Source organism: Oryzias melastigma, linkage group LG3 (assembly GCF_002922805.2).
Source record: "Oryzias melastigma strain HK-1 linkage group LG3, ASM292280v2, whole genome shotgun sequence".
Classification (NCBI taxonomy): domain Eukaryota; kingdom Metazoa; phylum Chordata; class Actinopteri; order Beloniformes; family Adrianichthyidae; genus Oryzias; species Oryzias melastigma.
The window spans coordinates 21,096,276-21,119,075 of record NC_050514.1 but is presented as its reverse complement, the minus strand read 5'-3'; the positions used below and the strand labels follow the sequence as shown (position 1 = coordinate 21,119,075).

General features: G+C 36.9%; 1 protein-coding gene across 1 annotated transcript in view; it reads left to right on the top strand.

Moving 5' to 3' along the window:
* LOC112160491 (CUB and sushi domain-containing protein 1) overlaps positions 1-22,800 on the top strand; it is a gene marked incomplete in the record, with an annotated part of 398,036 nt that overhangs the window by 105,739 nt on the left and 269,497 nt on the right. The window contains 1 exon segment of the mRNA XM_024295052.2: positions 8,485-8,701. Coding sequence (XP_024150820.1) covers positions 8,485-8,701 — 217 coding nt within the window.

The window sequence follows — 22,800 nt, the reverse complement described above, 5'->3', positions numbered from 1 at the left end:
ATATCGATGGCACTCATGTCACCAAGCACACAAAGTGACGGTGAAGCTGTGATAGAAACATTAAGCCAGACTGATAGATCAGCACAACTCATTCTTTTGATCTAATACATTTATAGTGTGTCTTGTGACAAAGGTTAGAAAATGCTCCCGCCTCCAGCTAGCTCGTAGCCATGCTATGCAAGGAAATCGTTTGCTTCACCCTTTGTCATTTTTCTCTAGCTGCCAAACACAAATGCAAGTCAGGCATGGATCGTTTAGAGTGCAAGTAAAGAGAAGTGTACCTTTTGCATACATCCAAGCTGTAGTGTTGCTTGTGGCGATCGCATTGCATCTAAACAAACAATACAGCAAACTGTTTTTTAAGGAAACAACAATGTTCATAGGTTGTATTTTTGGTTAGAAGTCAGCAGGAAACTATCCCCAGAGGTTATTTAAGGCATTGCAACATTTGTTACTGTTGGGCTTCAAATCCAGGAGCAGAAGGTGAGGGCTTAAACATCACCCTTCTCCTTGTCCAGCTACAGGAAATGTGGAAAGGTAGAGGAGAAAAGCAGCGTTTGTCCTCTTCTATGTAACTTTTTCCAACTTAATAACTGTGATTCTATAAATAGTAACTTTTTTCTGCTGACTAAAAAAAAAAAAAAAACTGCAATGACTCGAGCAACACTTTCTTGCACCATTAAGGCTTTTGTGTTATAAACTTAGCAGCACACCCCAGTGGTTGCTGACTAGACCAGATGCTAGAGGTGTTGTGGTGTGTGCACATCTCCTTCTAAACGTTGTGCAAACAGGGTTTCTTGTTTGCACTATTGCATTTATTTGCCTCAATGTTGCTAAATGAACCAACCTTAGCAAGGAGGTTAGTTGAATGGAGATTATTAGGCTCCCTGTATGTACTTTGACTGTTAAATGTTGCATAACCAGAATGGTAATTGGTAGGTGTCCTTTATTGTGCCTGATTCTAAAGTTTCTACTGCACAGATGTGGCCAAGTTAACTGATGCCACCTTAATTACCATGGTTATTTTTATGTATTTTATGGTCTTAACCAGTCAAATTTTACCCCAATGCAATATTAAATGTGGCTTGAGATTTGGGGGCTCAAAGGCAACAATATGTGCTCCAGGAATGTGTCAAAAAGGAAAAGAGCTGAGGGAAGCAGCTCAGGGCTGTGAGTCCCCAAAGAGCTGTATTGAGACCACCAGGTCAGTAAGTGAAGCACTGTAATAAAAATGTCAAACAACTATTTTCTGTAATTAATTTGTTATTATATCGGTATGTTTTCTCAGGAGCATTTTTAAGTTAGATGGCATTGCTGTTGTCAGCTGAGAGCAACAACTTCCTGAAATGTTTGTGCAAGCTCTGCGGGAGGCATGCTGTCCTGCACCACATACACTTTCGGTGCAGTCTTCCTGCATTTTACACCACTGCTAATGTTTAATTAGGATTTCGATGTGTATGGGAATTTGCTGCGTAGTTTCACTTATATTTTAGCTGACCTTTATTAAAAAAAATATTCACCATAAATTACACTATATGCTTTAAGTTTTTTGCCCATGTTATTTAAATCACTTGGTAGGTAGCATTGGGCCCAGAGCTATTTTCAGCCTTGCGTAATGGTAAAGTCTGCCTCTGGCTATAGAATCAACATACTGTGTGTTATTTGCAGAATAGAAGTGCAACTGTTCAACCTGCCTATTACAAAATAAATATATTTTTTAAAGTTATGTGTAAACTAAAATAATTATTACATACTTGTCATTAACATAACAGAAGAATCTTGATTCCCATCTTATTGTGTACCTTACTGCAGATCTAAGCTTTACCAATCACTCAATCATTTTCATTTTCTTATTATTGAGAAATCTAGATTTACACCTTAGACCATGTGATCAAGTAAATCATTTAAATTTGAAATATCCCTCATGTTTTTTTTTTTTTCTTGAGCTTAAGGTAATGGGAAAACATTGAAAGGTAATTGTTCCATACTTTTACCCTTGCAAGAGAAAAAGCTTGTCGACTACTATAACTTATTCAAAGTCTAAATTTTGTATGCCTTTTCCACCAAATCAAATGGCAAAATCTGTGCAGTTAAAACAAGAACTACCTGGATTTATTAGTCTGTTATTTGTCATGATTAGACATATATATTGAATTTATTGTCGTTCTGATAGCCTTAATAATATTTTCTAAAATTAAGGGTATTTAACTTTCTCTTCCTCAGTCTGATGAAGAGGCAGTTATAAAGAGAAGGTCAATAAAGTTTGTTTTAAAAAAATAGAAAGCATGTCAGATGACAAATAAAGCAGATATTTTGGGGAAATTATGAAAACTAAATTATTTTACATGACTAACCATCCGAGAGCATTTGTACCAGTCAGAAGGGCATTGTGGGTAACGCACAATATATTTTGCTGACCTGCTTTACTGCTGCTGTACATCGCTTTCATAATACTTTTGAGATGTCTTCACTATTTAATTGTACTTTCCATTTTATTTTGAAGTATTTTCCTCATAATTTATGCCACAATAACTCGATTTTATCAAAGGCACAGTTCTCTGTGTCCTTGCACCCAAATCTATTTACTTCAGTCAATGGGTGTTTAGTATTTATGAAGGTTTTTTTTATCCTCTTAAACACTTTTTTCCCATTACATCTGATCTGCATGACTTTAAGATCTCTAGGAAAAAAATTAGTATTTAGCAAAACAAAAAAGGCCGATATTTTACCCTAAGCAAAAGTATCATATCAACAGTTGGAAAATGGTTTTCTATGCAGATGATAAATCTGTTCTTAATCATAACGAGAATGTATGTCCACTTTGTGTAGATTGCAATAAAGTGTTGATCAAACCCTCATTATCTAAGAAAAGAAGTAAAATATATGATTAAGATTAAGAAATATGAACATGTTTTTTTTTAATTCAATAGATGTCAACTAATAGTAATGTTTTACTTACTGGATTCTTAAATAATTTACTCCTATAAAATATCTTAACATTTTTTTAAAGTGACAACATCCTTTACAAAGCTAAGTAGAAGACCAGAAGGAATCCTCCACTATGGTTAACAATATGGGGTTGATGCAAGTGTCCCATCTGTTCAAGAAGAGACAGAGGGGGATCAGGCTGGGAAATAGATGACAGACCAAAAGAGAAACAACTGAAGACAGAATGAGAGACAGTCACAAATATGGCTGAGGGGGAGAGGTGAATTAGGTTGGAAAGAGAAAGGAGAGGAATCTGAAATTAATCGGGACACTCCAGATGGTTTGAAGTTTCGTATGAGAATGTGAAAGCACGCATGAATGTGTGTTTCTGTGTCACTGCCAGCTTGTCTGCTGGAGCTTGTTTGTAGATATTTACCTGATTTTATGGGCTTTGTGTTACTTCAGACAAACTAGAGCATCTGTTTTTTATTTTTGTCTTTGAGCAAGTTTTCCAATTTTCGTTGGGAAAAAAAGCCTAAAAAGAACGACAACAAAGAAATGCTGAGCAATAAAGCACTCGTGATCTCTAAATATGAAATCAACACCCTTTGATAAGTTCTAAGTTTCATGTTGTTTAAGATTGTGTTTGGTTTCACAGATTACAGATTTACCCAATAAGCATATTTTTTTACATCTTCTTGAGTGGGTTGTGATGGTAATCTCTGGAGTGTATCAAAGACCTTTGTTAGTTTGTTTGTGTGTTATCTGAGATCCGAGGTCAATTGATTGATTACATCTCTACATAAGATGTAATTACTGCTGACCAAACTCACATACAAATAAGTTTCTGTCCATTAAGTAGCTGTGGAGAAAAGAGGGAAGAGGAGAATAGAGTTGGATTTAGTATGAGACAAAAGAAATGACATTTGGATTGTAGACTATTAAGAATGATTCTTGGAAATGTCCATTTTCAGACGCCTTTATTCAGAAAGAATAACTGAACATATCCTATGTCAGAGCCAGATACACATATGTCATCAAATGCTTTGTTTAGAGAAAAGCAAATTATAGCTTGACCAACATCTTTTGTGTGCAAGGTATGGAATCTTATCAATTGAATCCGTTTTGTACTTTGAGAACCAAGATGGGCACTGCCGAAACTTTGATGCCTTTAGGATATTTCCACAGTCTACCCTTTTCCTGGCACAGGTCCACAGGCTTTTGTTCTTGGCAAATGGGTGTGATCCCTCAGGAATATTGAACAATTGCCATTCATCTTTTTTGGCAGTTCGTAAAGGTAAATGCTTTCTCATCTCTGCTAAAAAGCCAAGCTATTCCAAACTGGGCGGTGCGTTGCTTTCTGCCCCCTGTTTGCTCTCACACCTCAGATTTTGCTGCATATAAACCAAACTTTAGGTCTGTACCTTCTTTTTTTATTGCTAATGTTTCTTGAGAGAGAAATAATTTATTTCCCAGTTGTTTATTTAAGGACATCCGAGTTCATCAGATTGTAAAGTATCCTATTGATGTAACTGTATAAAATATATTTATGAGGTATTTACTAAGCATCTTGTATGATAAATTATATGATATTTTATCTTGGATAGTGATTATTTAGTTCATGGCTTGTTCTTTCTACAGCTTTACGTCATACATGTACTGTAAAGTAGGTGGCAGACGGTTGTTCCATGTCGTAGTCGATATCCGTAACCAGTCCTGCTGATAATCTGACTCACTGAGTTTAGGCCTTTGTTGAACAGCAGTGGAGAAAATGATGTACTAGGTAAATGCTGCTCTTGATGTTGACCTGGTGGTTTGGCCTGTTTCTAACAAACCCATTGAGTTTCTGGTTAAGAAAATAATGTCCAGTTGATCTTGTACAGTTTTAAACTTTTAGAATCCACATGTGAGTAGGTAAGGTTCCTTGTTTTCAATCTATGCTGTACACAGATTTTTGCATCTGGTCTTACACAGTCTTGGGCAACTACTTTATCCACCAGTGCCTGGTGCTTTGTTCCCCTGGTGTTCCAATCACTTTCTTGATCCCACTGATGATTCATGGTGGGTCCCACCCACCAGCAGCTATTCAGTTGGGTTGCCAGGTGTTCATGTTGTGCCATCAGCTTCCGTAGCCAGTTGGTCTGGAGTATGCCAGGGCCTGGTGCTCTCTTGTTCTTAATATCTGAGATTATTTCTTGGATGCTCGTCACTGCCATGGAATGGATTTTGTTCTTGAGGTCTTTATATTCTGCTCCCAAGTCTACAAGCCAATGGGCATTGTTGTCATCTGATGTGTTTTTATTCCAAATGCTTCTCCAATATTGTTCAGTCTCCAGCTTGGTGAGTCTTTACCCATGTTACACTGTCATTGAGAGTACAATGTGTGTTCAGTAGCAAACATCTAATTTATCCTTCTGGGCAAATGTAGCTTTTCAGGCAGGTAGCTAAGGTTGTATGTTTTGGTTGACAAGTTTCAGTGCTTTCGGTAAGATTAGTTGGTTATTATTCTTGGACATCCCTTTACTCATGACACTTTTCTGCTGTTTCAATAGCTAGCAGTTGCTACATGCCACTTTGGTCTTGATACCTTGCCCACCCATGTGGCAAAGTGTCCTTGAGCAAGACTCTGAACCCTGTATTACTCCTGGTGCTTACAGGTTAGCCCCTTTGCATGGCAGCAGTGCTACCATTAGTGTGTGAAAGTGTGTTTGTGTGCATTGATGAATGAGACTTGTGACTGCAAAGCACTTTGGGCCTTAATCATGGTAGAAAGGTGCTGTAAAGGATATATAATTTTTCCTCAGAGCCAAGAATCTCAAGGATCACAGTTGCCATTGTGTACATTAGCACTTTGGTCTCAGTAATAGTTGTAGGATTCTGTAAAGAGCTGTATTCATGTCATCTAGGGGGCTGCCAGAAGGTACTTTGTTGTATCTTTGTTGTTGGGAACAGGGATTCCTGGTACCCACATTGGTTAAGATCTTATCTCTGAGGTCAGTTTTAGTTAACATACATGTACAGCTATTGACACGTGTCACATGCACTCTATACAAGTAGGTATTATGCCACTTTTTTTATTTTTATGTATTTATAGAGTTTTTTGTTTTTATATTATTGTGATTCAATGTCAATAAAGCACAGAATTTAGTGGAAAAAATTTATCAATTATTATTTGCTGACATGTTTTTTATCTAGATGTCAATCTTACAACTATTTGTATCCAACAATGGCAATAATAGCCAAATGTATAATGTTAAAAAATGTTTTAGGAATGTGACAATGAAACACAATTATTTTGAACACAAAAGTGAGTAATGGCTCTAAAATACCTCAATTTCTATATCTATCAAAGCACTCTTTGGTATCGTTTTGGGCAAACCCATGCAGTCCTGCCAGTAGATTATGGATTCAAAGATAGTTTTAGCACTTTCCAATGACAGTTTGACTGAATACAGTTAAATCCATTACCACACAGCTGTCAGTTGCTCAGCATGGGCAAAGTGCTTAAAAGATAATGGGGTCTGAGAGCAGAGATACATGTTTTGTGAGTAGAAAGGCAAGAAGATCCCAGAGCTGTCAGGTCCAGCCTCGATGGCAGACATGCATTTGCTGTTGATGTGACTTTATTACAGAAAGAACTACTAACCTACCAAAGTGGCACATTAGCACATCCGTCAAGTTAGGGCTTAGCCAGAGAAACTACCCTCACTCAGAAGCTAAACCTAGAAAAAACATACACATTAGCTGATCATCTTTACAGAAAACTTCAAAATAAAGTTTACAGTCAAAGACTTTGAAGTTTATGCAAGTAAGATTACAAATCTCTTGTCTTCTCACCTGGATAGTTCCTTTTGTGGTTTTGGATTGTGTTCTTTTTTGCGGTTTTGTAGTTTGTTTGCTGCTTAGGAGCTTAACATAATGTTGTTTTTTATCCATATCCACAAACTAAAAACCGTTATATTCTAATGGAGGCAGTTTAGGAAAAGTACATTTAGATTTGTTTTTATTGGATACCACCTATGAGGTCCAATGTGTCTTACCAAACTTAGACAAAGCACAAGATCAAATTACTAATCAAATCTAATCAATATGTAACTTTACAATGATAATTTAAGTTGGAAACAAAAACAAATGAAAATTTCTTTAACAGCTCTTTCTAAGTTAGTTAAAGAAAAAAGTGTTTTTCTTCATAGTTTTTTTATGTTTATTTATTTATATATTATCATGTATTTTTAGCATGTGTCCCTTATAAGTCATACAGTTGCTCTTTATCAAAGTCACACTGTTTAATTTTTACTGTTAGGTGATAGAGTTGACATGTACCTGAATTCTTTTCAGCCTATTGATCTGGACCTCCACAACGGTTACATTTTCTCTGGTGGCTCCTTAGAAAAATTCAATACCTACCACTGTTCTGGGGCAGTCAGGTGTGTGCTGACATAATGCCAAAGACAAAACACGCAGTGGTGATCTCAGAGAAGCAATTCTTTCCTCCCTGCAATCTGGGAAAGGTAATAACAGCATTTCTAACCAATCTGGATCCCATCCTTCTGCAATCGAAAAAAATATGCATAAGAGGAAAACATTTCAGACAACTATTATTATTTAATCTTTCCAGGAGGGGAAATTCCTATCAAGCTTAGCCTAGGATTCCAAGAAATAATCAGAAAGATGCCACAACTGGGTTCCTGAACTATGCAAGGCTCAGGTAGCATCCAGCCATTTATTCATCCATATCACTTACCTGCTTTATTCTGTTTTGACTGATCTTTCACCAGCTAAAATGACAAAAAGCAAGTTAGAAATAGTAGAAAAAAAGAAAAATAAATAGTTCAAATATGAGCTGGTCATTTAAATTATTTTTCAAGAAGAAAAGTAAATAAGATGATGAAAAAAGGGTGATTTGAGTTTGTATTTTTGACTGTCCATTTTGACATTTATATCATCTAAGCAACTTATTTATTCTTTGCGATACTTAAAAATATAAAAATGACCAAAGTTTGACAGTCCAACATTGAATCTTTCCTTTTTTTTGTTATTCAAATGATGGACATCAGGGGTTTTCATTGGCCCGATAACCTCTTCACATAGTCCATTCTGTTAAAACGTATGTGTGCATGCTTGAGTGTGCATGAGTGCACAGATGTCATGATAAGTTATTTCTGGTTGAAGATATGTAGACTGTACCACTGATGATGTAAGAATGATCTAACAGAAGCTGGAATCTCAGTAGATGCCATATGTTGTCATCTTCAAGCTGCTTTGCATAGAAGTGAATGGCGTGTGCTTTGCTGTCAAGGGAGGCTTTTATGTGTTTCATTACTTTTAATGTAAGACAAAAACAAACAAAACACAAGCTCTGTTTTGTTTGCCTTATTGTCTGTTCAACCATCATCTCTTATATACTTTAAACCAAAGTATGTCTAACCTTTATCAATTGTGTTTATATGTGTTATTTTGGTCCTGCTGGTATCCATACAGAACTGGACAAATACTCGAAAGCCTTTTTTTACACTTGGAATATTCTCATGTTTTTGTCTCATCTCTCTCTTTCAGCTGAATCCTGTGGGGGTGTAGTCCAAGGCCTCAACGGCACCATAGAATCTCCTGGTTTTCCCCATGGCTATCCCAACTATGCCAACTGTACATGGCTGATAATAACAGGGGAGAGGAATCGAATCCAGCTAACCTTCATTACTTTGGCATTGGAGGAAGATTTCGATATAGTATCAGTTTATGATGGACAGCCGTCGCCTGGCAACTTAAAAATGAGGTTTGAAATGATTTATTCATCTGCAGTCTGGTTTTGCTTCCTTCTCTATGTCTGCATCTTTATCCTCACCCTTCACGTCCTCTGACTCAAAGCTGAGTTCCATCCACACTTCTTCACTTCATCCATTAAAGGGAAGTTCCATTGAAGTTTTACCCCAAACCCCAATGTCACTGCTTCACTAGATATGTAAGTCAGGCTGGAAGGACATTTAAAACAGTTAAGTTCGTCAGCACTACAGTCCAGAATTGAAGAGCAATGCTTTTGTTGTTAGAATATTATAGTTGGTCATGGTATTTTTAGAAGTTTTTTTAGCCTTACTTTAATAATATTGTGAGTAATGAAGTGAAAACCTTACCTTTTTACTTTTACTTTGATGGAACAACATGTATTGCTTTGCTGCATATTGTAGTTTTACAAATTCAGACTGTGGGGTGTTGGGTGTCTTGCCCAAGGACAACAGTGATTGACTAGCCTGGAAGTTGAACCCTTGACCAACCAACTGGCAGACAGGCTGCTCAACTCCAGTGCACCCCCACACCCCCACCCCCACCACCACATGCTTTCATTCTTAGCAGATTGTGGGTTGAGCTAATGAGTACCTTTGTCAGAGTCTTATTCACACTGATCAAAACTCATTTTCCACAGACAAAAATAAGTTTCTCAAAATACTTTTTTTTTTTCAATGCTTTAGTCACAACTGTTCTTATGGGGTGGATCCGAAATGTCTGACTGGTAAATCTGTGTGGGACATTCAAGTGGCCTACACAAAATTCTAAGTCAAAAGTTTGTGCAACTTACATTATTCTTATAAATTCTTCACGATACACTTCCCACACACACGACAATCGTACATTTCATTTTCATGGTGGCCGCACAAGCCTCGAGGGAACTGAAAACAAATCTGCACTCCCCTTAAGATATAACCCTCCACGGGCCCGAACAACCCACTATCCTTATGGGTCAAGTCCCTGCACGGGTGCATGTGGCCGAGGCATAAGCACTGGTGTAGTACTCTGCTTGGCTTGGCAGTGCCTGCCAGGTGTCTTTCTCAAGCTCCAATTAACCGAAATATTAAACAGTAAGTTTCCATGTACTGTGCTTTTTTGAGGCGGGGAATGATTTGCTTTCAGCAGTTATGAAAATTTTATAGTTGTCACATCATTCTCAGAAAATTAATGTTTAACAGCATATTAATGGGATGAAAAACAAAACAGAAATGTGCTTAATTTCTAATTTAGTGCTATAATCTACACTTGACTAAACCTTCACCCATCAGATAGGTGGTGTAATCACGGGGTACTTTCTATTTTCTGTTCTCCTTTTTGTCTGATAGATTTAGATTTAGAAAACACTCACCTCTACTGTTGGTATTCTGACGTTCTTGATTTCAATACATAATTCCTCTTTAGTTGCACATTTTTTCTCCCAAATGTCTTCCGTGGATTTTGTGACTTGAAAAGCAAGCAGGCAAGAAATGTATGCAATAGGACAGTTTTTATTGAAAATATCAATGCTAATATTTAGGTAACGGAATCAAGATTAGATGAGATAGACCTTATTCATACTATCAGGGGAAAACTCAATGTCACAGAAAAATTACTCTGTCATTTCTGACTACTTTGTCCAGAAATGAAGGGATTCTCCAGCAATTCCACTTCAACAATAGCATAACTGCAGCAGATGTTAAGATGTTTGAAGTGTCCTCCTATGTATGACAGTAACCATCTCTACATAAGTGATAATTTAAAAGATGTGAGGACAACTGGTGTTCCACAGACATAAGACTTTTTCTTCAGCGTTTTTTTCAGTATCCAACTAAGCTGGTTGCTACGATTTATTCTAATCTTTAACATGTTTCTTTTGTGGTACCATGGAGATATTCTGTTTTTAATTGATTCAACTTTAAAAGACATTTTGTTCTTTCTGATGTATTTTTTTCTTTCGGTGGAAACTTGCATCTGGCCTGGCCACAGCTCGAATACTGATGGAGTTACAGGATATGTTATTTCAATTTGCAAGTGTGAAACATGTAGTCTTACATCTAACAAAAAGGTGCTTCTGTGACTTATCTTAATTGCTTTGATCTTTCAAAGAAAAGTTCAGCAGAGTACAACAGTGGATTACATAAAAATCATTACTGCTGTGGTTGATTTATATTCCAGAAAATAAGCAAGTGGAAGAAAATGAAAAAGTATATAGTAAAAAGTAAGAAAAAAAATACAATACTAGTTGCATTAAACTTTTCATCAAATATATTTAATATTGAACAAAAAGTAAATAAATAATCAAGTTATTGATGAATTGCATCACCTCTGCTTGGTTAGTGGTGGAAGTGTAATATTGCCGCAGAAAGAATAGCAACAACAAAGCTGGCAAAATGTGGGATGCTTATTCATACTGTTCTGTTCCTGTGTGGGAGGAATGAGCCGGGAGTGAATCAAGTTGTCTTAGAGGTTGATGGTACAGTAAAGGTTTTCTTTGAAAATATTTCATATGTGTTGCTTTTTGAGTGGATGGGATGACAATGCAATCTGCAGAGCAGTGGGTTTGTGCGGAGGCTAGCTGGAAATGTTAAGTTGATTTGTAAAAACAGGTCACATTCAGATCCTTTTTACCAAACGAGTGATAAATTGGAGAAGAAAATGACCACTGCGTAGACTGAATTGACTGATTATATATTTCTTAAATCAAAAGGCATGTTTCAGGGCTTCTCTTGACTGACAGATTTTGTTTAGGGTTTCACTTACGTTTTTAAGACAACATCCAGAGTCTGGAAATACTTCTTATGTACCTACCATACTGCTGATTTAAGATACAGCGCCATGAAAAACTGTTTTGGCAAGTGAACTGATGAGAGGTGTCTTCTGCAACCTTTTGCCAGCCCGGTGGCTCTATCATTTATCGTAATTGGTCCAGGAGTTATTTGGCCCTTACGTTATTGGAAAGTAACTGAACTGTGCCAAGAGTGTTTCAAATGCTGCATCCCCCGAAAGTCCTCAATGTAAAAGATCAGTGGAGGAGTAGCACATTACGTAGTTTCAGAAGGCTCTGGTCTTAAGTGCAGTAAGCTACTGCTGAACCCATTCCCACTGCTATTTAGATCGAGTGAGAGGTGTGTGGGATCACTCTCTTCACAGCACAGCCCTTCTGTTGATGTTTAGCACATTTTTGAAGACACTGCTGGGGACGGGCAACATAGTGCTGAGTAGAACGGAGTGATCAGTCTTCTTTTGTGCCCTTTGGGTCTCTGGTGTGAGTCTCAGTGGGTGAAGCATTAGCCTGTCTTTGAAAGTTTCTTTAGGTTCAATCTGTGAATAACTTTTTTTACTTTAAGCTTTTATGATTTTAACTTTGTTTACTTGCAACATTTTACAGTGCCCACAGAAAAGCTGATTTAAATCTGTAACCCTTGACCCTGGATCTGAAAAGGCAGTTTTGTAAATCCTAAATGTATTTTGACTTAAATGTCACTAAGGCAGTATGAAGCTAACATTTAACTTTTTGTTTGTATCTATCAAACACTTGAAGCTACTGAGGTCTGTAATGCCAGAATGACCTGACTGATGCACCAACTGAACTCAGCTGTATTTTTCCTGTTTGACAACTACAAATGAGCATCCTAAGTTGCAAATAAAGTACAATTTTTAATACAGCACGGATCCAGAAAATGTTTCCATCCATTCATCACAGCAATAGCAGTTGAAAACCTTTTGCTCTTTGGGCAGAAACACACCGGTGCAATGTTGGCTCAATAACCTGTATTTATTCAGCCAACTTTAGCAACACCCACCGAATGTCAGTTTGGTATCTGCAGTTACAATCCTTTAAATCCCTCGAAACATTTTGTTTGTTTTAGTCATGAGTCATGAAAACTGGGGCCCCTGAATAAATGAAAACATGATTTTACTTTTAAATTAGCTGAAATTTCTTTTTTTTGTAAACATATAAAATAGTTTATGTGACTTTGACAATGCACAATTATAACATTATTGATACATTCATGTTATTTTACTATCCAGGAAATACTAAAAGATAAGCAATTGCTAAGATTACTAACCAGGATGAAGTAAAAAAAAAATGTTCCTAAGCAAAAAAAAAAAAAAAAAAAAAAGTAAAGAATGTATACACCAAATGAAAAGTAAGAAGGAAACGCGACAATCAGGGAAATAAAGAAAAACAGTTTTTCTATTAAATCGAGTAGCAAAATGATTGTCCCTGTCCTCACTATCAAAGCAGGATGTGTTTCTGTGAGCAACCTCACATCTTTCTAAGACAAGTGATATTGTGTGCTTGGTTAGTTTCAATAACAGCAGCATAGCTGACGATTCAGAACCCAAGTGTTCTTGTGCAGCAATTTCATATAGTATCCAAGTAAAGTTTCATATTTGTCTTTATATGCTGCTGCACATTCAAGCAAAACATCACACTTGTGATGTGATGCTTTTTGACACACTGTGCATTGTGTTTATCTTTTCACGGTTTAGTAGAATATTTATAATACTTTGAATGGCAAGTTTCTCAGCCTAAGCTTCGGCGGGGCATTTAATTCGATCGCTAACAGTCTTTTGGAATTGAGTAATATGTGTTCAATATGCTTTTTAAGAAGGGTTTATTTGCAGATCTTTTACCCAGCTTACCACTGACACAAAGTAAAAGAATTGTTTGCAGACCAACATAGAAATTAATCTAAAGAAAATCCAACAAAATGTAGTGGTCTTTTCCGTGTCATATGTCTATCTGACTTTCATTCTTTTGCTCATTTCTTTTAGACATACAGGCAAGTGTCAATCTTTGCTAGTACAGAAACAATCATTGCAAGAGTGTAAAATTAGAAAATATGCACAAAAAAATTTGGAACTAAGACAGTTCTGGGATTTTTATGGTCCCTTCTTTTCTCACAACCTGTATCAGCGTTCGGAACTGGTGGTAGTGGACCCAAAATGCGGGGCAACGAGTTAAAGAGTAGGTGGTTTATTGTGAAGTTGTAGGGAAGAGCAGAGTTTTTTTGGATGGTATAAGTCAGTGGCACCATGAGGGGAAATCCTGGTGATCCTTGATGAAGGAACAGTACTGTTAAACATGGCTTGACAGTAGCTTAAGGTCGGTATACTCTACCCAAGTAGAACAGTCGGATCGATGTTGGCTGGCGGGTGTGAATGTCCTTATAACAGGTTGTCTGATGAGGAGATGATGAGCAGGTGGGCAATCAGGATCTTTGGGTGATGCAAAGTTGCTGATATGAACATTTTGGGTTTCCTGTGTTGTCAGTGGCTCAAATCTTAAAAGGGTTAATGTGCTTAGGGTGGTGTGCTTTCTCACACAAAACGCACTATATAATCAGTGTTTTTGCCTTTTAGCCATCTTACTGGCTTACTTCAGATGTAGGTTTTAGACTTGAGCGTTATCGCAGAGGCCAAACTAGTAGCTGTGGCCTCTTCTATCTTGCCCAAACTGTGAATTTTTAGTGGAAATTTTTCTCCTTCCCACTTTTCTTTACCTTCAATGGAAACATCATGAGAATTATAACCATGAATACAAAAGCACAACTATTACTAGGCATGTATTCCAACTGAAAAAAGTCTGTTAATCTGGATCAAGTCTTGTTTTTTGTATTGAGTCTGTATTCAGACTGCCGTCAACTGGACTATTCTGTTAAAACTTCTAGAGTTATAGATTATAGTTATATACACATTTTTTAGATTAATTAGATTAATAGATTAATTTTTACCTCCTTACAGTACACAGCAAAAGTAGCATTCAATTATCATTATTACTTAATTACTTAAATAATTACTTAATAATTATCATTATTACTCAATATGTTCAGTAATCCTTAGCATAACCACAAAGAAGTTCCACTTTGGGTGCACAAAGAAGTCAACAATGGCAGAAGACGATACTGAAGATAATCTGCACAAAACTGTAATTTTGTGACAAATAAAGAAAGTGAAATATACCTGTCCAAAAATTGAAAGAACCATTAAAATTGTTCAATAGCTTTAGCAATGAAGAGAAAAAAATCTCCAGCAGTGCCATGTAAGCTACTTCACTTACTGACTTGAGAAAAAGCACAAAAAGCAAGCATTTAAAGGAGAATCAAAGCAGACATTTTTGGTGTGCTTTTGTGTATCTTGAACCTTGAAAAATCCAAATCCTTTTTTTTTTGTTTGTTTTTGATTTTTTTTTTCTTTTTGCCCTGTTGGACATCCTTTCTAAGAAATGTGAATTGCATCTTTCTTGCTTACTTTTTGCACAATCACAATACTTTTATATTATGAACTATATGACTTTGAGAAGAGTTCCAAAACATAAGGGCATATTCAGACTGGACACGTTTGGTTTTCTTAAACAAACAAACTAAATTTTCCCCTATAATCTGGAACAAATTTTCAGTGTGAATACACCCAAACGGACCCTGGTCCAGGACCAGAGACCACGCTCTCACTCATCTTTCAAAATGGTCTCGATTTGTTTCCAGTCGGACTGAGCTCCATGAGTTTCCTCAGTCTGAATAGACTCTGTGCTCAGAGCAGAAAACTGAACCAAAACGGCCACCGTACCCGGGCATTAAGGGATGTAAACGGGAAGCAGAGCAACAAGACACAGCAACTCATTGAAATGTGGTCAGATGAATGCAGGCTCATTAAAACATCGTTTAATGTGATGCACATTGCTTCTCAGACTGTTTCCCTGACAATCTATACTTATCACCGTACCTTCTTAGTCGTCATCTCCTCAGTAACCGCTTTGCAGGATGCCGCCGCCATACCAAAGTAACCGAAATAATAAGTGCTATACCTAACGTTGATACAGGCGTTGGAAATATGTCAGCGAAATATAGTTTGAATAAGCAATCCCCACAAGGATTGCACCTCCAATTCTTGGTCAATAACTGAAGATATATTTAGTCACATGGTTTTGTTTACAAGCTTTGGTTTGAAACAGAAAAGTCAGTTTGAGGGCAGACCAAACACAAGGTGCAGGATGTGACCAAATTAAGTGGACTCTGTCCGAACCAATGGATTTTTTTTTTAGTCTGAACACACCCTAACACAGTAAGACCATAATGTAGGAATTTGTTATTATTAATTTTCCTTTTTTTCATGTGGCAACATGTCCACCTACTTTAACTGCAGTTTCAACCTTCTAAGGAGCTTCTAGTTTTTTACAGAACTTATCAAAACATGACTCTACATTTCATTCTGCTACATAGTGTGTCTTTTGCAGTACGTGGATGAGGTAGGGGCTTGCCAGAAAGCAGCTGTCTCAAAGAATTCTGCTAAATCTGAAATAAAAAAAAAAAAACAGAGCTGTGTTGTGTCAGGAGCCCCCGTGTTCACTGATCTCCCCCAACTGTCTCCTACATCCACTTCAGGTAGTACTCCCTTTACAGCTGCAATTCTCTTTGTGAAGTTTGTCATACATGTATAAAATCGTCACGTTTGCAGTGAACATACAAGTCTGACGTGCGCACACCATATTTGCAGCATAATAAAAGGAAAACAACCTCAAGGGAGTGATTTAACATCAACAGGCATGAGACATTTTTGCTCAGAAAAGCTTCTGCTTTGATTCTGGCTGCAACTCTGCTGCAATTGCCTAACATTCACAGAGCCTCATCATTTCTTTGGCCTAGGAGATTAGGATTATAATCAAGCCCATACTCTTTCAGCCTCTTCGTGATTTTTAGTGAGCCCTCTCTGCATATAGATGATTGGCTTTGTAACAGTTACTTATGAATAGATCTGATGTAGTACTATTTAAGTGCTGAAGAAAGTCTTATTTTGTTACATCTGCAGCGACAGAGAGCATCATTGACCTGTCTTCTTTTTAAATATCCTCACGTATTCTCTCCAAAGTGCTTTTCAATTATTTCTTTATGAATGATATATTGTTGGGTTTTTGTGGTGTTTTGTCGTTGCTAAAGTGGAATTTCTTTAGAATCATTACTTCTAAACATATTATTCTCCCTTTAGAGAATTTCCTGTTTTTGCACAGTTTTGAAAAGTAACATTCCAGCAACAGTTTCAATGTAGATTTTTTTTTTTTTTGCTTTTTTTTGTATATACCTTGCCCAAGGCATTTCACACAGATGAATCTTTTAGTATTGCCTTCATATTTTTCTCTTCAGCCTCCCATTTCATTCACATGAGATTCCGATTTTTCATGCCCCTTACATCCCTCGTCTTTATACTTCTTCCAGTTAGACAATCCTCCTTGTGAACTCAGCCTGTGCAAAACAATACACTTCGATTTGACTTGGTGAATACACAAACCATTTCTGCTCGGTTCCATATGTTTTAAAAGCTCCTCGTTTTGTTTCTCTGCAGTGCTCAATTCTTTAGCTCGCATATTGCTTTTGCCCAAGATTTTGTATGTATCTATAAAAACAAGATCATACCTCCTAAGAAATAGGTTTTGTTTATAGCTGAGTTTAAGCAAAATAAATATATGCAAATGTGGAACTGCTCTTAAAATGTTTCAGCTGCTTGCAGCTGTGTTTGAGCATTTTACCCTAAGTCAGAAAATTAAAAAAAGAGAGGAAAAGATACTAAATTATTGACTCAATGTGATTTAGCAGTCATTAGCAAAATAAATGCTTCATTTTTTTTTTTTTTTGAGGGTTTGTTAACAAGTACTTATGCAACCCTTGTGCTATCCTAGGCATGCATGTTTACATTAAAAGTGGGGTCATATGGACCCCACAAGACATCGTCCTGAACTTCTTTTTTTCAAGGATTTTTTATCTTCACTGATGTCATGGCAGACATAAAATCCTGTCCACCTTTGTCATCACACATCAATGTAAGGGTGGGGTCATCTGGACCCCAGGAGAGATCATGAGGGATAAATGGTGGATTATTGTGTGAACCTACACGAATTTGGAGTCTTGCGAGGTCAGCAGCAGAGCCTGTGGCTGCAGCACGACCGCAGGTATCCACAGCCAATGTGAGTCATTTGCGTAAGTAGACCGCTCCAGCGTCCGCACGGGAGCCGGACCGGATGGAGTGTGAGCCCGTGGTAAGGCTTCCTCCAACCTTTACATTTAGCCCTCCAAATGGAGAGATGGAATAGTGGTGTCTTCAAGATTGGACGTTACTAACACTTGATGACGTCATCAATAGTCGCTGGTTAACTATGTTGGCAGATAGCTGCCAGGGCTCAGAAAATAATTACACCATTGGGTTTATAACTTAGATAGCCCTAAGTCCCTTTCCCTTAACATCCTACTTCAGACACCACTAAAGCTCCAAATGCTCTTACAATTAGAGGGGTAGGGAGAAGTCGTAGGGATAGGGGAAGAATTTAAATTTGGCCAAAGAATCACATTTGATGTAATCATTTATTTTACTGTTACTTGTTCATCAAACAAGCCATAAGTTATCTATGTACTTATTCCTAAGTCATCTCCTTGGTGTGTAACAATATTAATGCAATTAAAAGAGAATTAAAGCAAAGTTAGTACTAATGGTGTTTTTAGACAGAAAAGATTAATAGATTAGTTTCTGTTCTCTCACTTTTCATTGTGATGCTTTGATTTCTTGTCTATAAAAGCATTAAATTCCTGTTTGTTTTGTCACGCAACACCATGGTCGCTGAGAGCAGCCACATTACAATGAGTAATCGCTTAGACAAAAGAAAGAGACACACTGTGTAGGCATATTTCAAGGCCTTCAGTAAAACTGTTGCTAACTGTTGCAAATTAAGAGTTGTTTCTTCTGGGGCAATGCCATAGGTTAATAAAACACTTAAAAGTAAAAAAAAAAAAAATAGAATAAATAAAAACAAGTGAAGGAGAACTCATAGAGCTGCAAAGATAAATAGAGAGAGATGGTAACTAAGTAGGAGTTGGAGGTCAAAGGAAAAGTGCTGTCAGATGGGATGAAGATTTGGATGGCTTAAAAGCAGTGATAATAATAATTCTAGCATACCCTAAGTTAAAATCAGTGGTTTTCGTGGCTCTTTGAATGAAAAACATTTCAGATTTTTTTAACTTTAAAAAGAAGAAAAAAAAGTTAAAACTATTTGCACAAAAGATGTAATTTAAAACCAAGATGGGAGATAAAGTAAACATGTTATTTTGATAAACCAAACAGAGTTTGCTCTTTAGCAGAAAGTCTGACTGTGACTGAGATTCTGTGAGTTTTGATGAGCAGTGGCTCTCCTTTCCTTTTAGTACTAACTACCATGACTGAATATTTTAGAGGCACTGGGGCTCTTTTCAAATCTAATCATAATGGACGATAAAATGTGGAATACACTGAAAAAATATAAGGATTTAATACATTAGGCACATTTATATGCATTTATTCTATAGATGGCATATTTTTTTCTTTTTCATGAATTATACTGGATCCATATTGTCTTCTGTGAAACTATCCCCCAAAATACCCATGATTAAAAAAGGGTGAAAAAAAGGAAATATTCATATAATGTATTTGTAAAAGCTCTTCTCACCTTCCATGGGTGGTTTCTCCTCCAAGTTTGGGTCCTACCAGATGCCTTTCTTAGCCGTTCCTATCATTGCACTTTTCTGGACTGAGATGTCAGAGGTTTCTCCAAGGACCCGCTCTAGCCACTCCTCCAGTTGAGTAGTTATTGCCCCAAGTGTTCTGATCAGCATGGTCACCACTGTCACCTTCACCTTCCAAGCTTTCTCCAGTTCCTCTCTGACTCCCTGATATTTCTCCAATTTCTCATGTTCCTTCTTCTTGATGTTGCCATCACTTGGTACTGCCACATCCACCACAAAAGCTTTCCTCTGTTCTTTATCTACCACTACAATGTCTGGTTGGTTCACTATTACCATCCTGTCAGTCTGTATCTGGAAGTCCCACAGGATCTTTGCTCTTTCACTCTGTGCAACTTTCTGAGGTGTTTCGCATTTTAACTTTGGAGTTTCCGGTCCATATTCTGCACACATTTTCCAGCCACTCAGTTGTGGTGCTTCGTGTATGCTTTCCCTGCCAGCATCCTACACCCTACAGCCATGTGTTGGATTGTCTCAGATGTATCTCAGGAGTCTAAACCTCAGGTCTTGTCTGGTGTGGTAGATCTGAGCCTCTATCGCTCTAGTGCTCAGGGCTTTATTCGTGTGCTGTCAGGATGAGTGCTTCTACGCTGCCTATTGGTAGGACTTATTAGCCACCCTAGTTATGGTCTAATGGTCCCATGAAGGAACTGGTCGCCCCGTGGTGATCTCTCTTCCAGGACCGCCTTCTCTGCTCTGAGTCATTTCTGAGCACATGATCGGTTTGGATCTTGAGCTTCATATTTCATCCCAGATAGTGGCTCCCACCCTCACTGGTCCTCAGCCTCTTTATTTTTTGGCTACCAGCATACAGTGTCAGAGTGCCTTTTTTTTAAACATTTAATTTTGAGTGGGCTTCAAAAAGACTTTTTATACTCAAAACTCATATATTTTATACAATCAGAACTTGATGACTCAATCATGCTTACATGTATTGGGAAAAAAAGACTACTATGAAAATGTATAGTTTTACCTACATTCAGATTGAAATGACTAAATCTGATTCATATCTTAGAAATAGCACCAACTGCATTATCTTCTTACTTAGTCAAATTGTTGTAGAAAATAATACATTTGACAACACATCTGTTATATCTGACAGTTCCATAAAATGCAGTAATTTGGTGCATATTCAACATAATGTTTAAAGGTAATACAAATTATTACCATGCTAGTATAACTCTTTATTTATCATGCATGAAAAACAACCTGAAATGACATCAGAACTCAGATTAAAGCACATTTTAGTAACCAAAACTAAGCTAAATAACAGTCAAATATTTAGGATTACAGGACACCTCTGTGTTTGTTTTTGATGTTTTGACTATTTACAAATTTACATTTTTCTAAAAACTGTGTTAAAACAATTTAGAGAAAGGAAAGCAAAACTAGAACTGCATAGATAGAACTTCAAAAGCGTCTTAAGAAAATGTCTGGTGTCTGTATGCAAGCAAGGCCAAGACCAAAGATCAGAAGGTATTTTAGTGATTAGACTTGTGGCTAATAAACAGACATTTTTTCACATTTTATTCAGTATGGTATTGATACATAACAGAAGAGTGGAAGGAGCCGTCAAGAAGGAAGTGATTTAGATAGGAAAAAACAGAAGGTACATAGAAAGAAAAATCACAGAAAACATATTGTGAGTAAGACAGAAAATCTGCTGTTTTTGTGGACAAGTTGCTCAATAAATAAAATCACAAGTGTTGCAAATTGTGTTTCTTTGGTTGCACAGTTTTTAAAATGACTTACTTATTCTTCTATCAAGATCAGCTTCCATCTCTCCTCATCCTCCATCTCTTGTATTTTTTTTCTTCTCTCAGTTCTGTCTGTCTTCCTCTGCTGCTTTGATCTCTCTATACCCCCCTCACCCCCCGTCGTGCTTTTCTTAGCACAATTTCATGTGTCTGACCAGCTGTCCACATATTAGTTTGCCCCTTCACGCACGCACTCACCCATAGCCCTCAACAAGGTTTTTCTGGGTGTCGATAGCTCTTCGCTCGTGACTTTAAGCCTCTTCATCGGTGCAACATCAGACGTAAGCTTAATAAACGACATACAATTAAAGTCTTTGCATATTTAGCAAACATTTACAGCCTGTTGCTCCAAAAACAAGTCTTAATCTGGAAGATCAGTGTAGATTGTGGTGTCTTCAGCAGGTAACTAACTAGACCGCTGTACGGCCAAAAGCAAAAAATAGCTTTTTGGGCTCAATTTATTCTTTTTTTATTTAAAAATGGCTTCTAGTAATCTCAAAGATCCAACTGCTGCTGTTCATTAACTGAAAAAAAGGTTGTCAGAATCATATTCTTATTCATTTTAGTTTACATATTCTGTCACATTTCATTGCACAATTCAAAATCTGCTAAATCCTTTTCCTCCAATTGGCCAGTGTAGCTCTGTGAAGAGACACTCGAGTTCAAAATGTACTTCTTTCAGAAAAGACCGTAAATGGTTGTGATTTAAACCTGTGGCTCTTCAAAAGTTAACTGTCTGTGTTACAGTGCTCATTAAATATACCATATACAGGGCTTAACTGAAGTGGCTCCTGATGAATAATGCAGCGACATGCTGGCAGCTCACCTGTGCAATCCACCTCTTCTCTCATACTTTCATTCACTCGTTTTCTGCTGTGAAAGTTGGGCTGATTTGGCATTCTCATTTTTTTTTTTACAGTCAAACTACTTTTATCATTTAGTTTCTTTGAACCAACTTTGAATCAAAGTTGAAATGTTTCTCTTTATTTTTAGATCTGTATATTTGTGTATATTTCTAGTTATATCATTTCTGACGTTTTGTCTCATGTTATAACCCTAAAATACATTTTTAGAAGCTCAGCAATCAAGGCTAACAGAGCTTATGCCTTATCCATGGATGGAAGGATTCTGTTTATAATGTTTATTTTGGATATTTTAGGGACCACCTTAAATGTGACTTTGGAAATTTTAATATTTTACAATCACCACACAAAATAAATAAATATAAAAAAAACAACACAGAAACCATTAAAATCTATTAGTTAAGAATATAAAAATATTAATTAAAAAAATATAATAAATCTTTAAAATATTTTGAAATTAAAACCTAATACAACAAAAAAAGCATAAAACATTCAGAAGTAAAAATTCAGGAACATCAATCAGAAATATAGGCCAGCATTAGCTGTTGTGGTGCATTGTGGGATTTGTTGTATAATTGTGTACAGGATACTCATAGGAGATAAATTGCATAAGACATTAACTTCAGTTTAAGTTTTAATTCAAGATCAAAGTGGTCCAATCCTGGTTCTTGAGATCTACCACCCCTCCTATTCTCTCCTTTCTGCTGATTGGCTCAATCAGGCATCTCCTCATTCTGATTGACTGAACACACCTGGTCCAGGTAATCAGCAACGAGAAATGAAGGGAAAGCCAGTAGAAAATACGTTCATAGCATTCTATTCATGTGAAGCAAAAATTTAACATCTTTGCAAAGGCTGGTCCAATATTAGAAAGGCTTTGCAGAAATACAAAAGTGACTTGAATATATGAAGCTAAAAACATTGCCTTGGATATGTTGCATAAAGCTA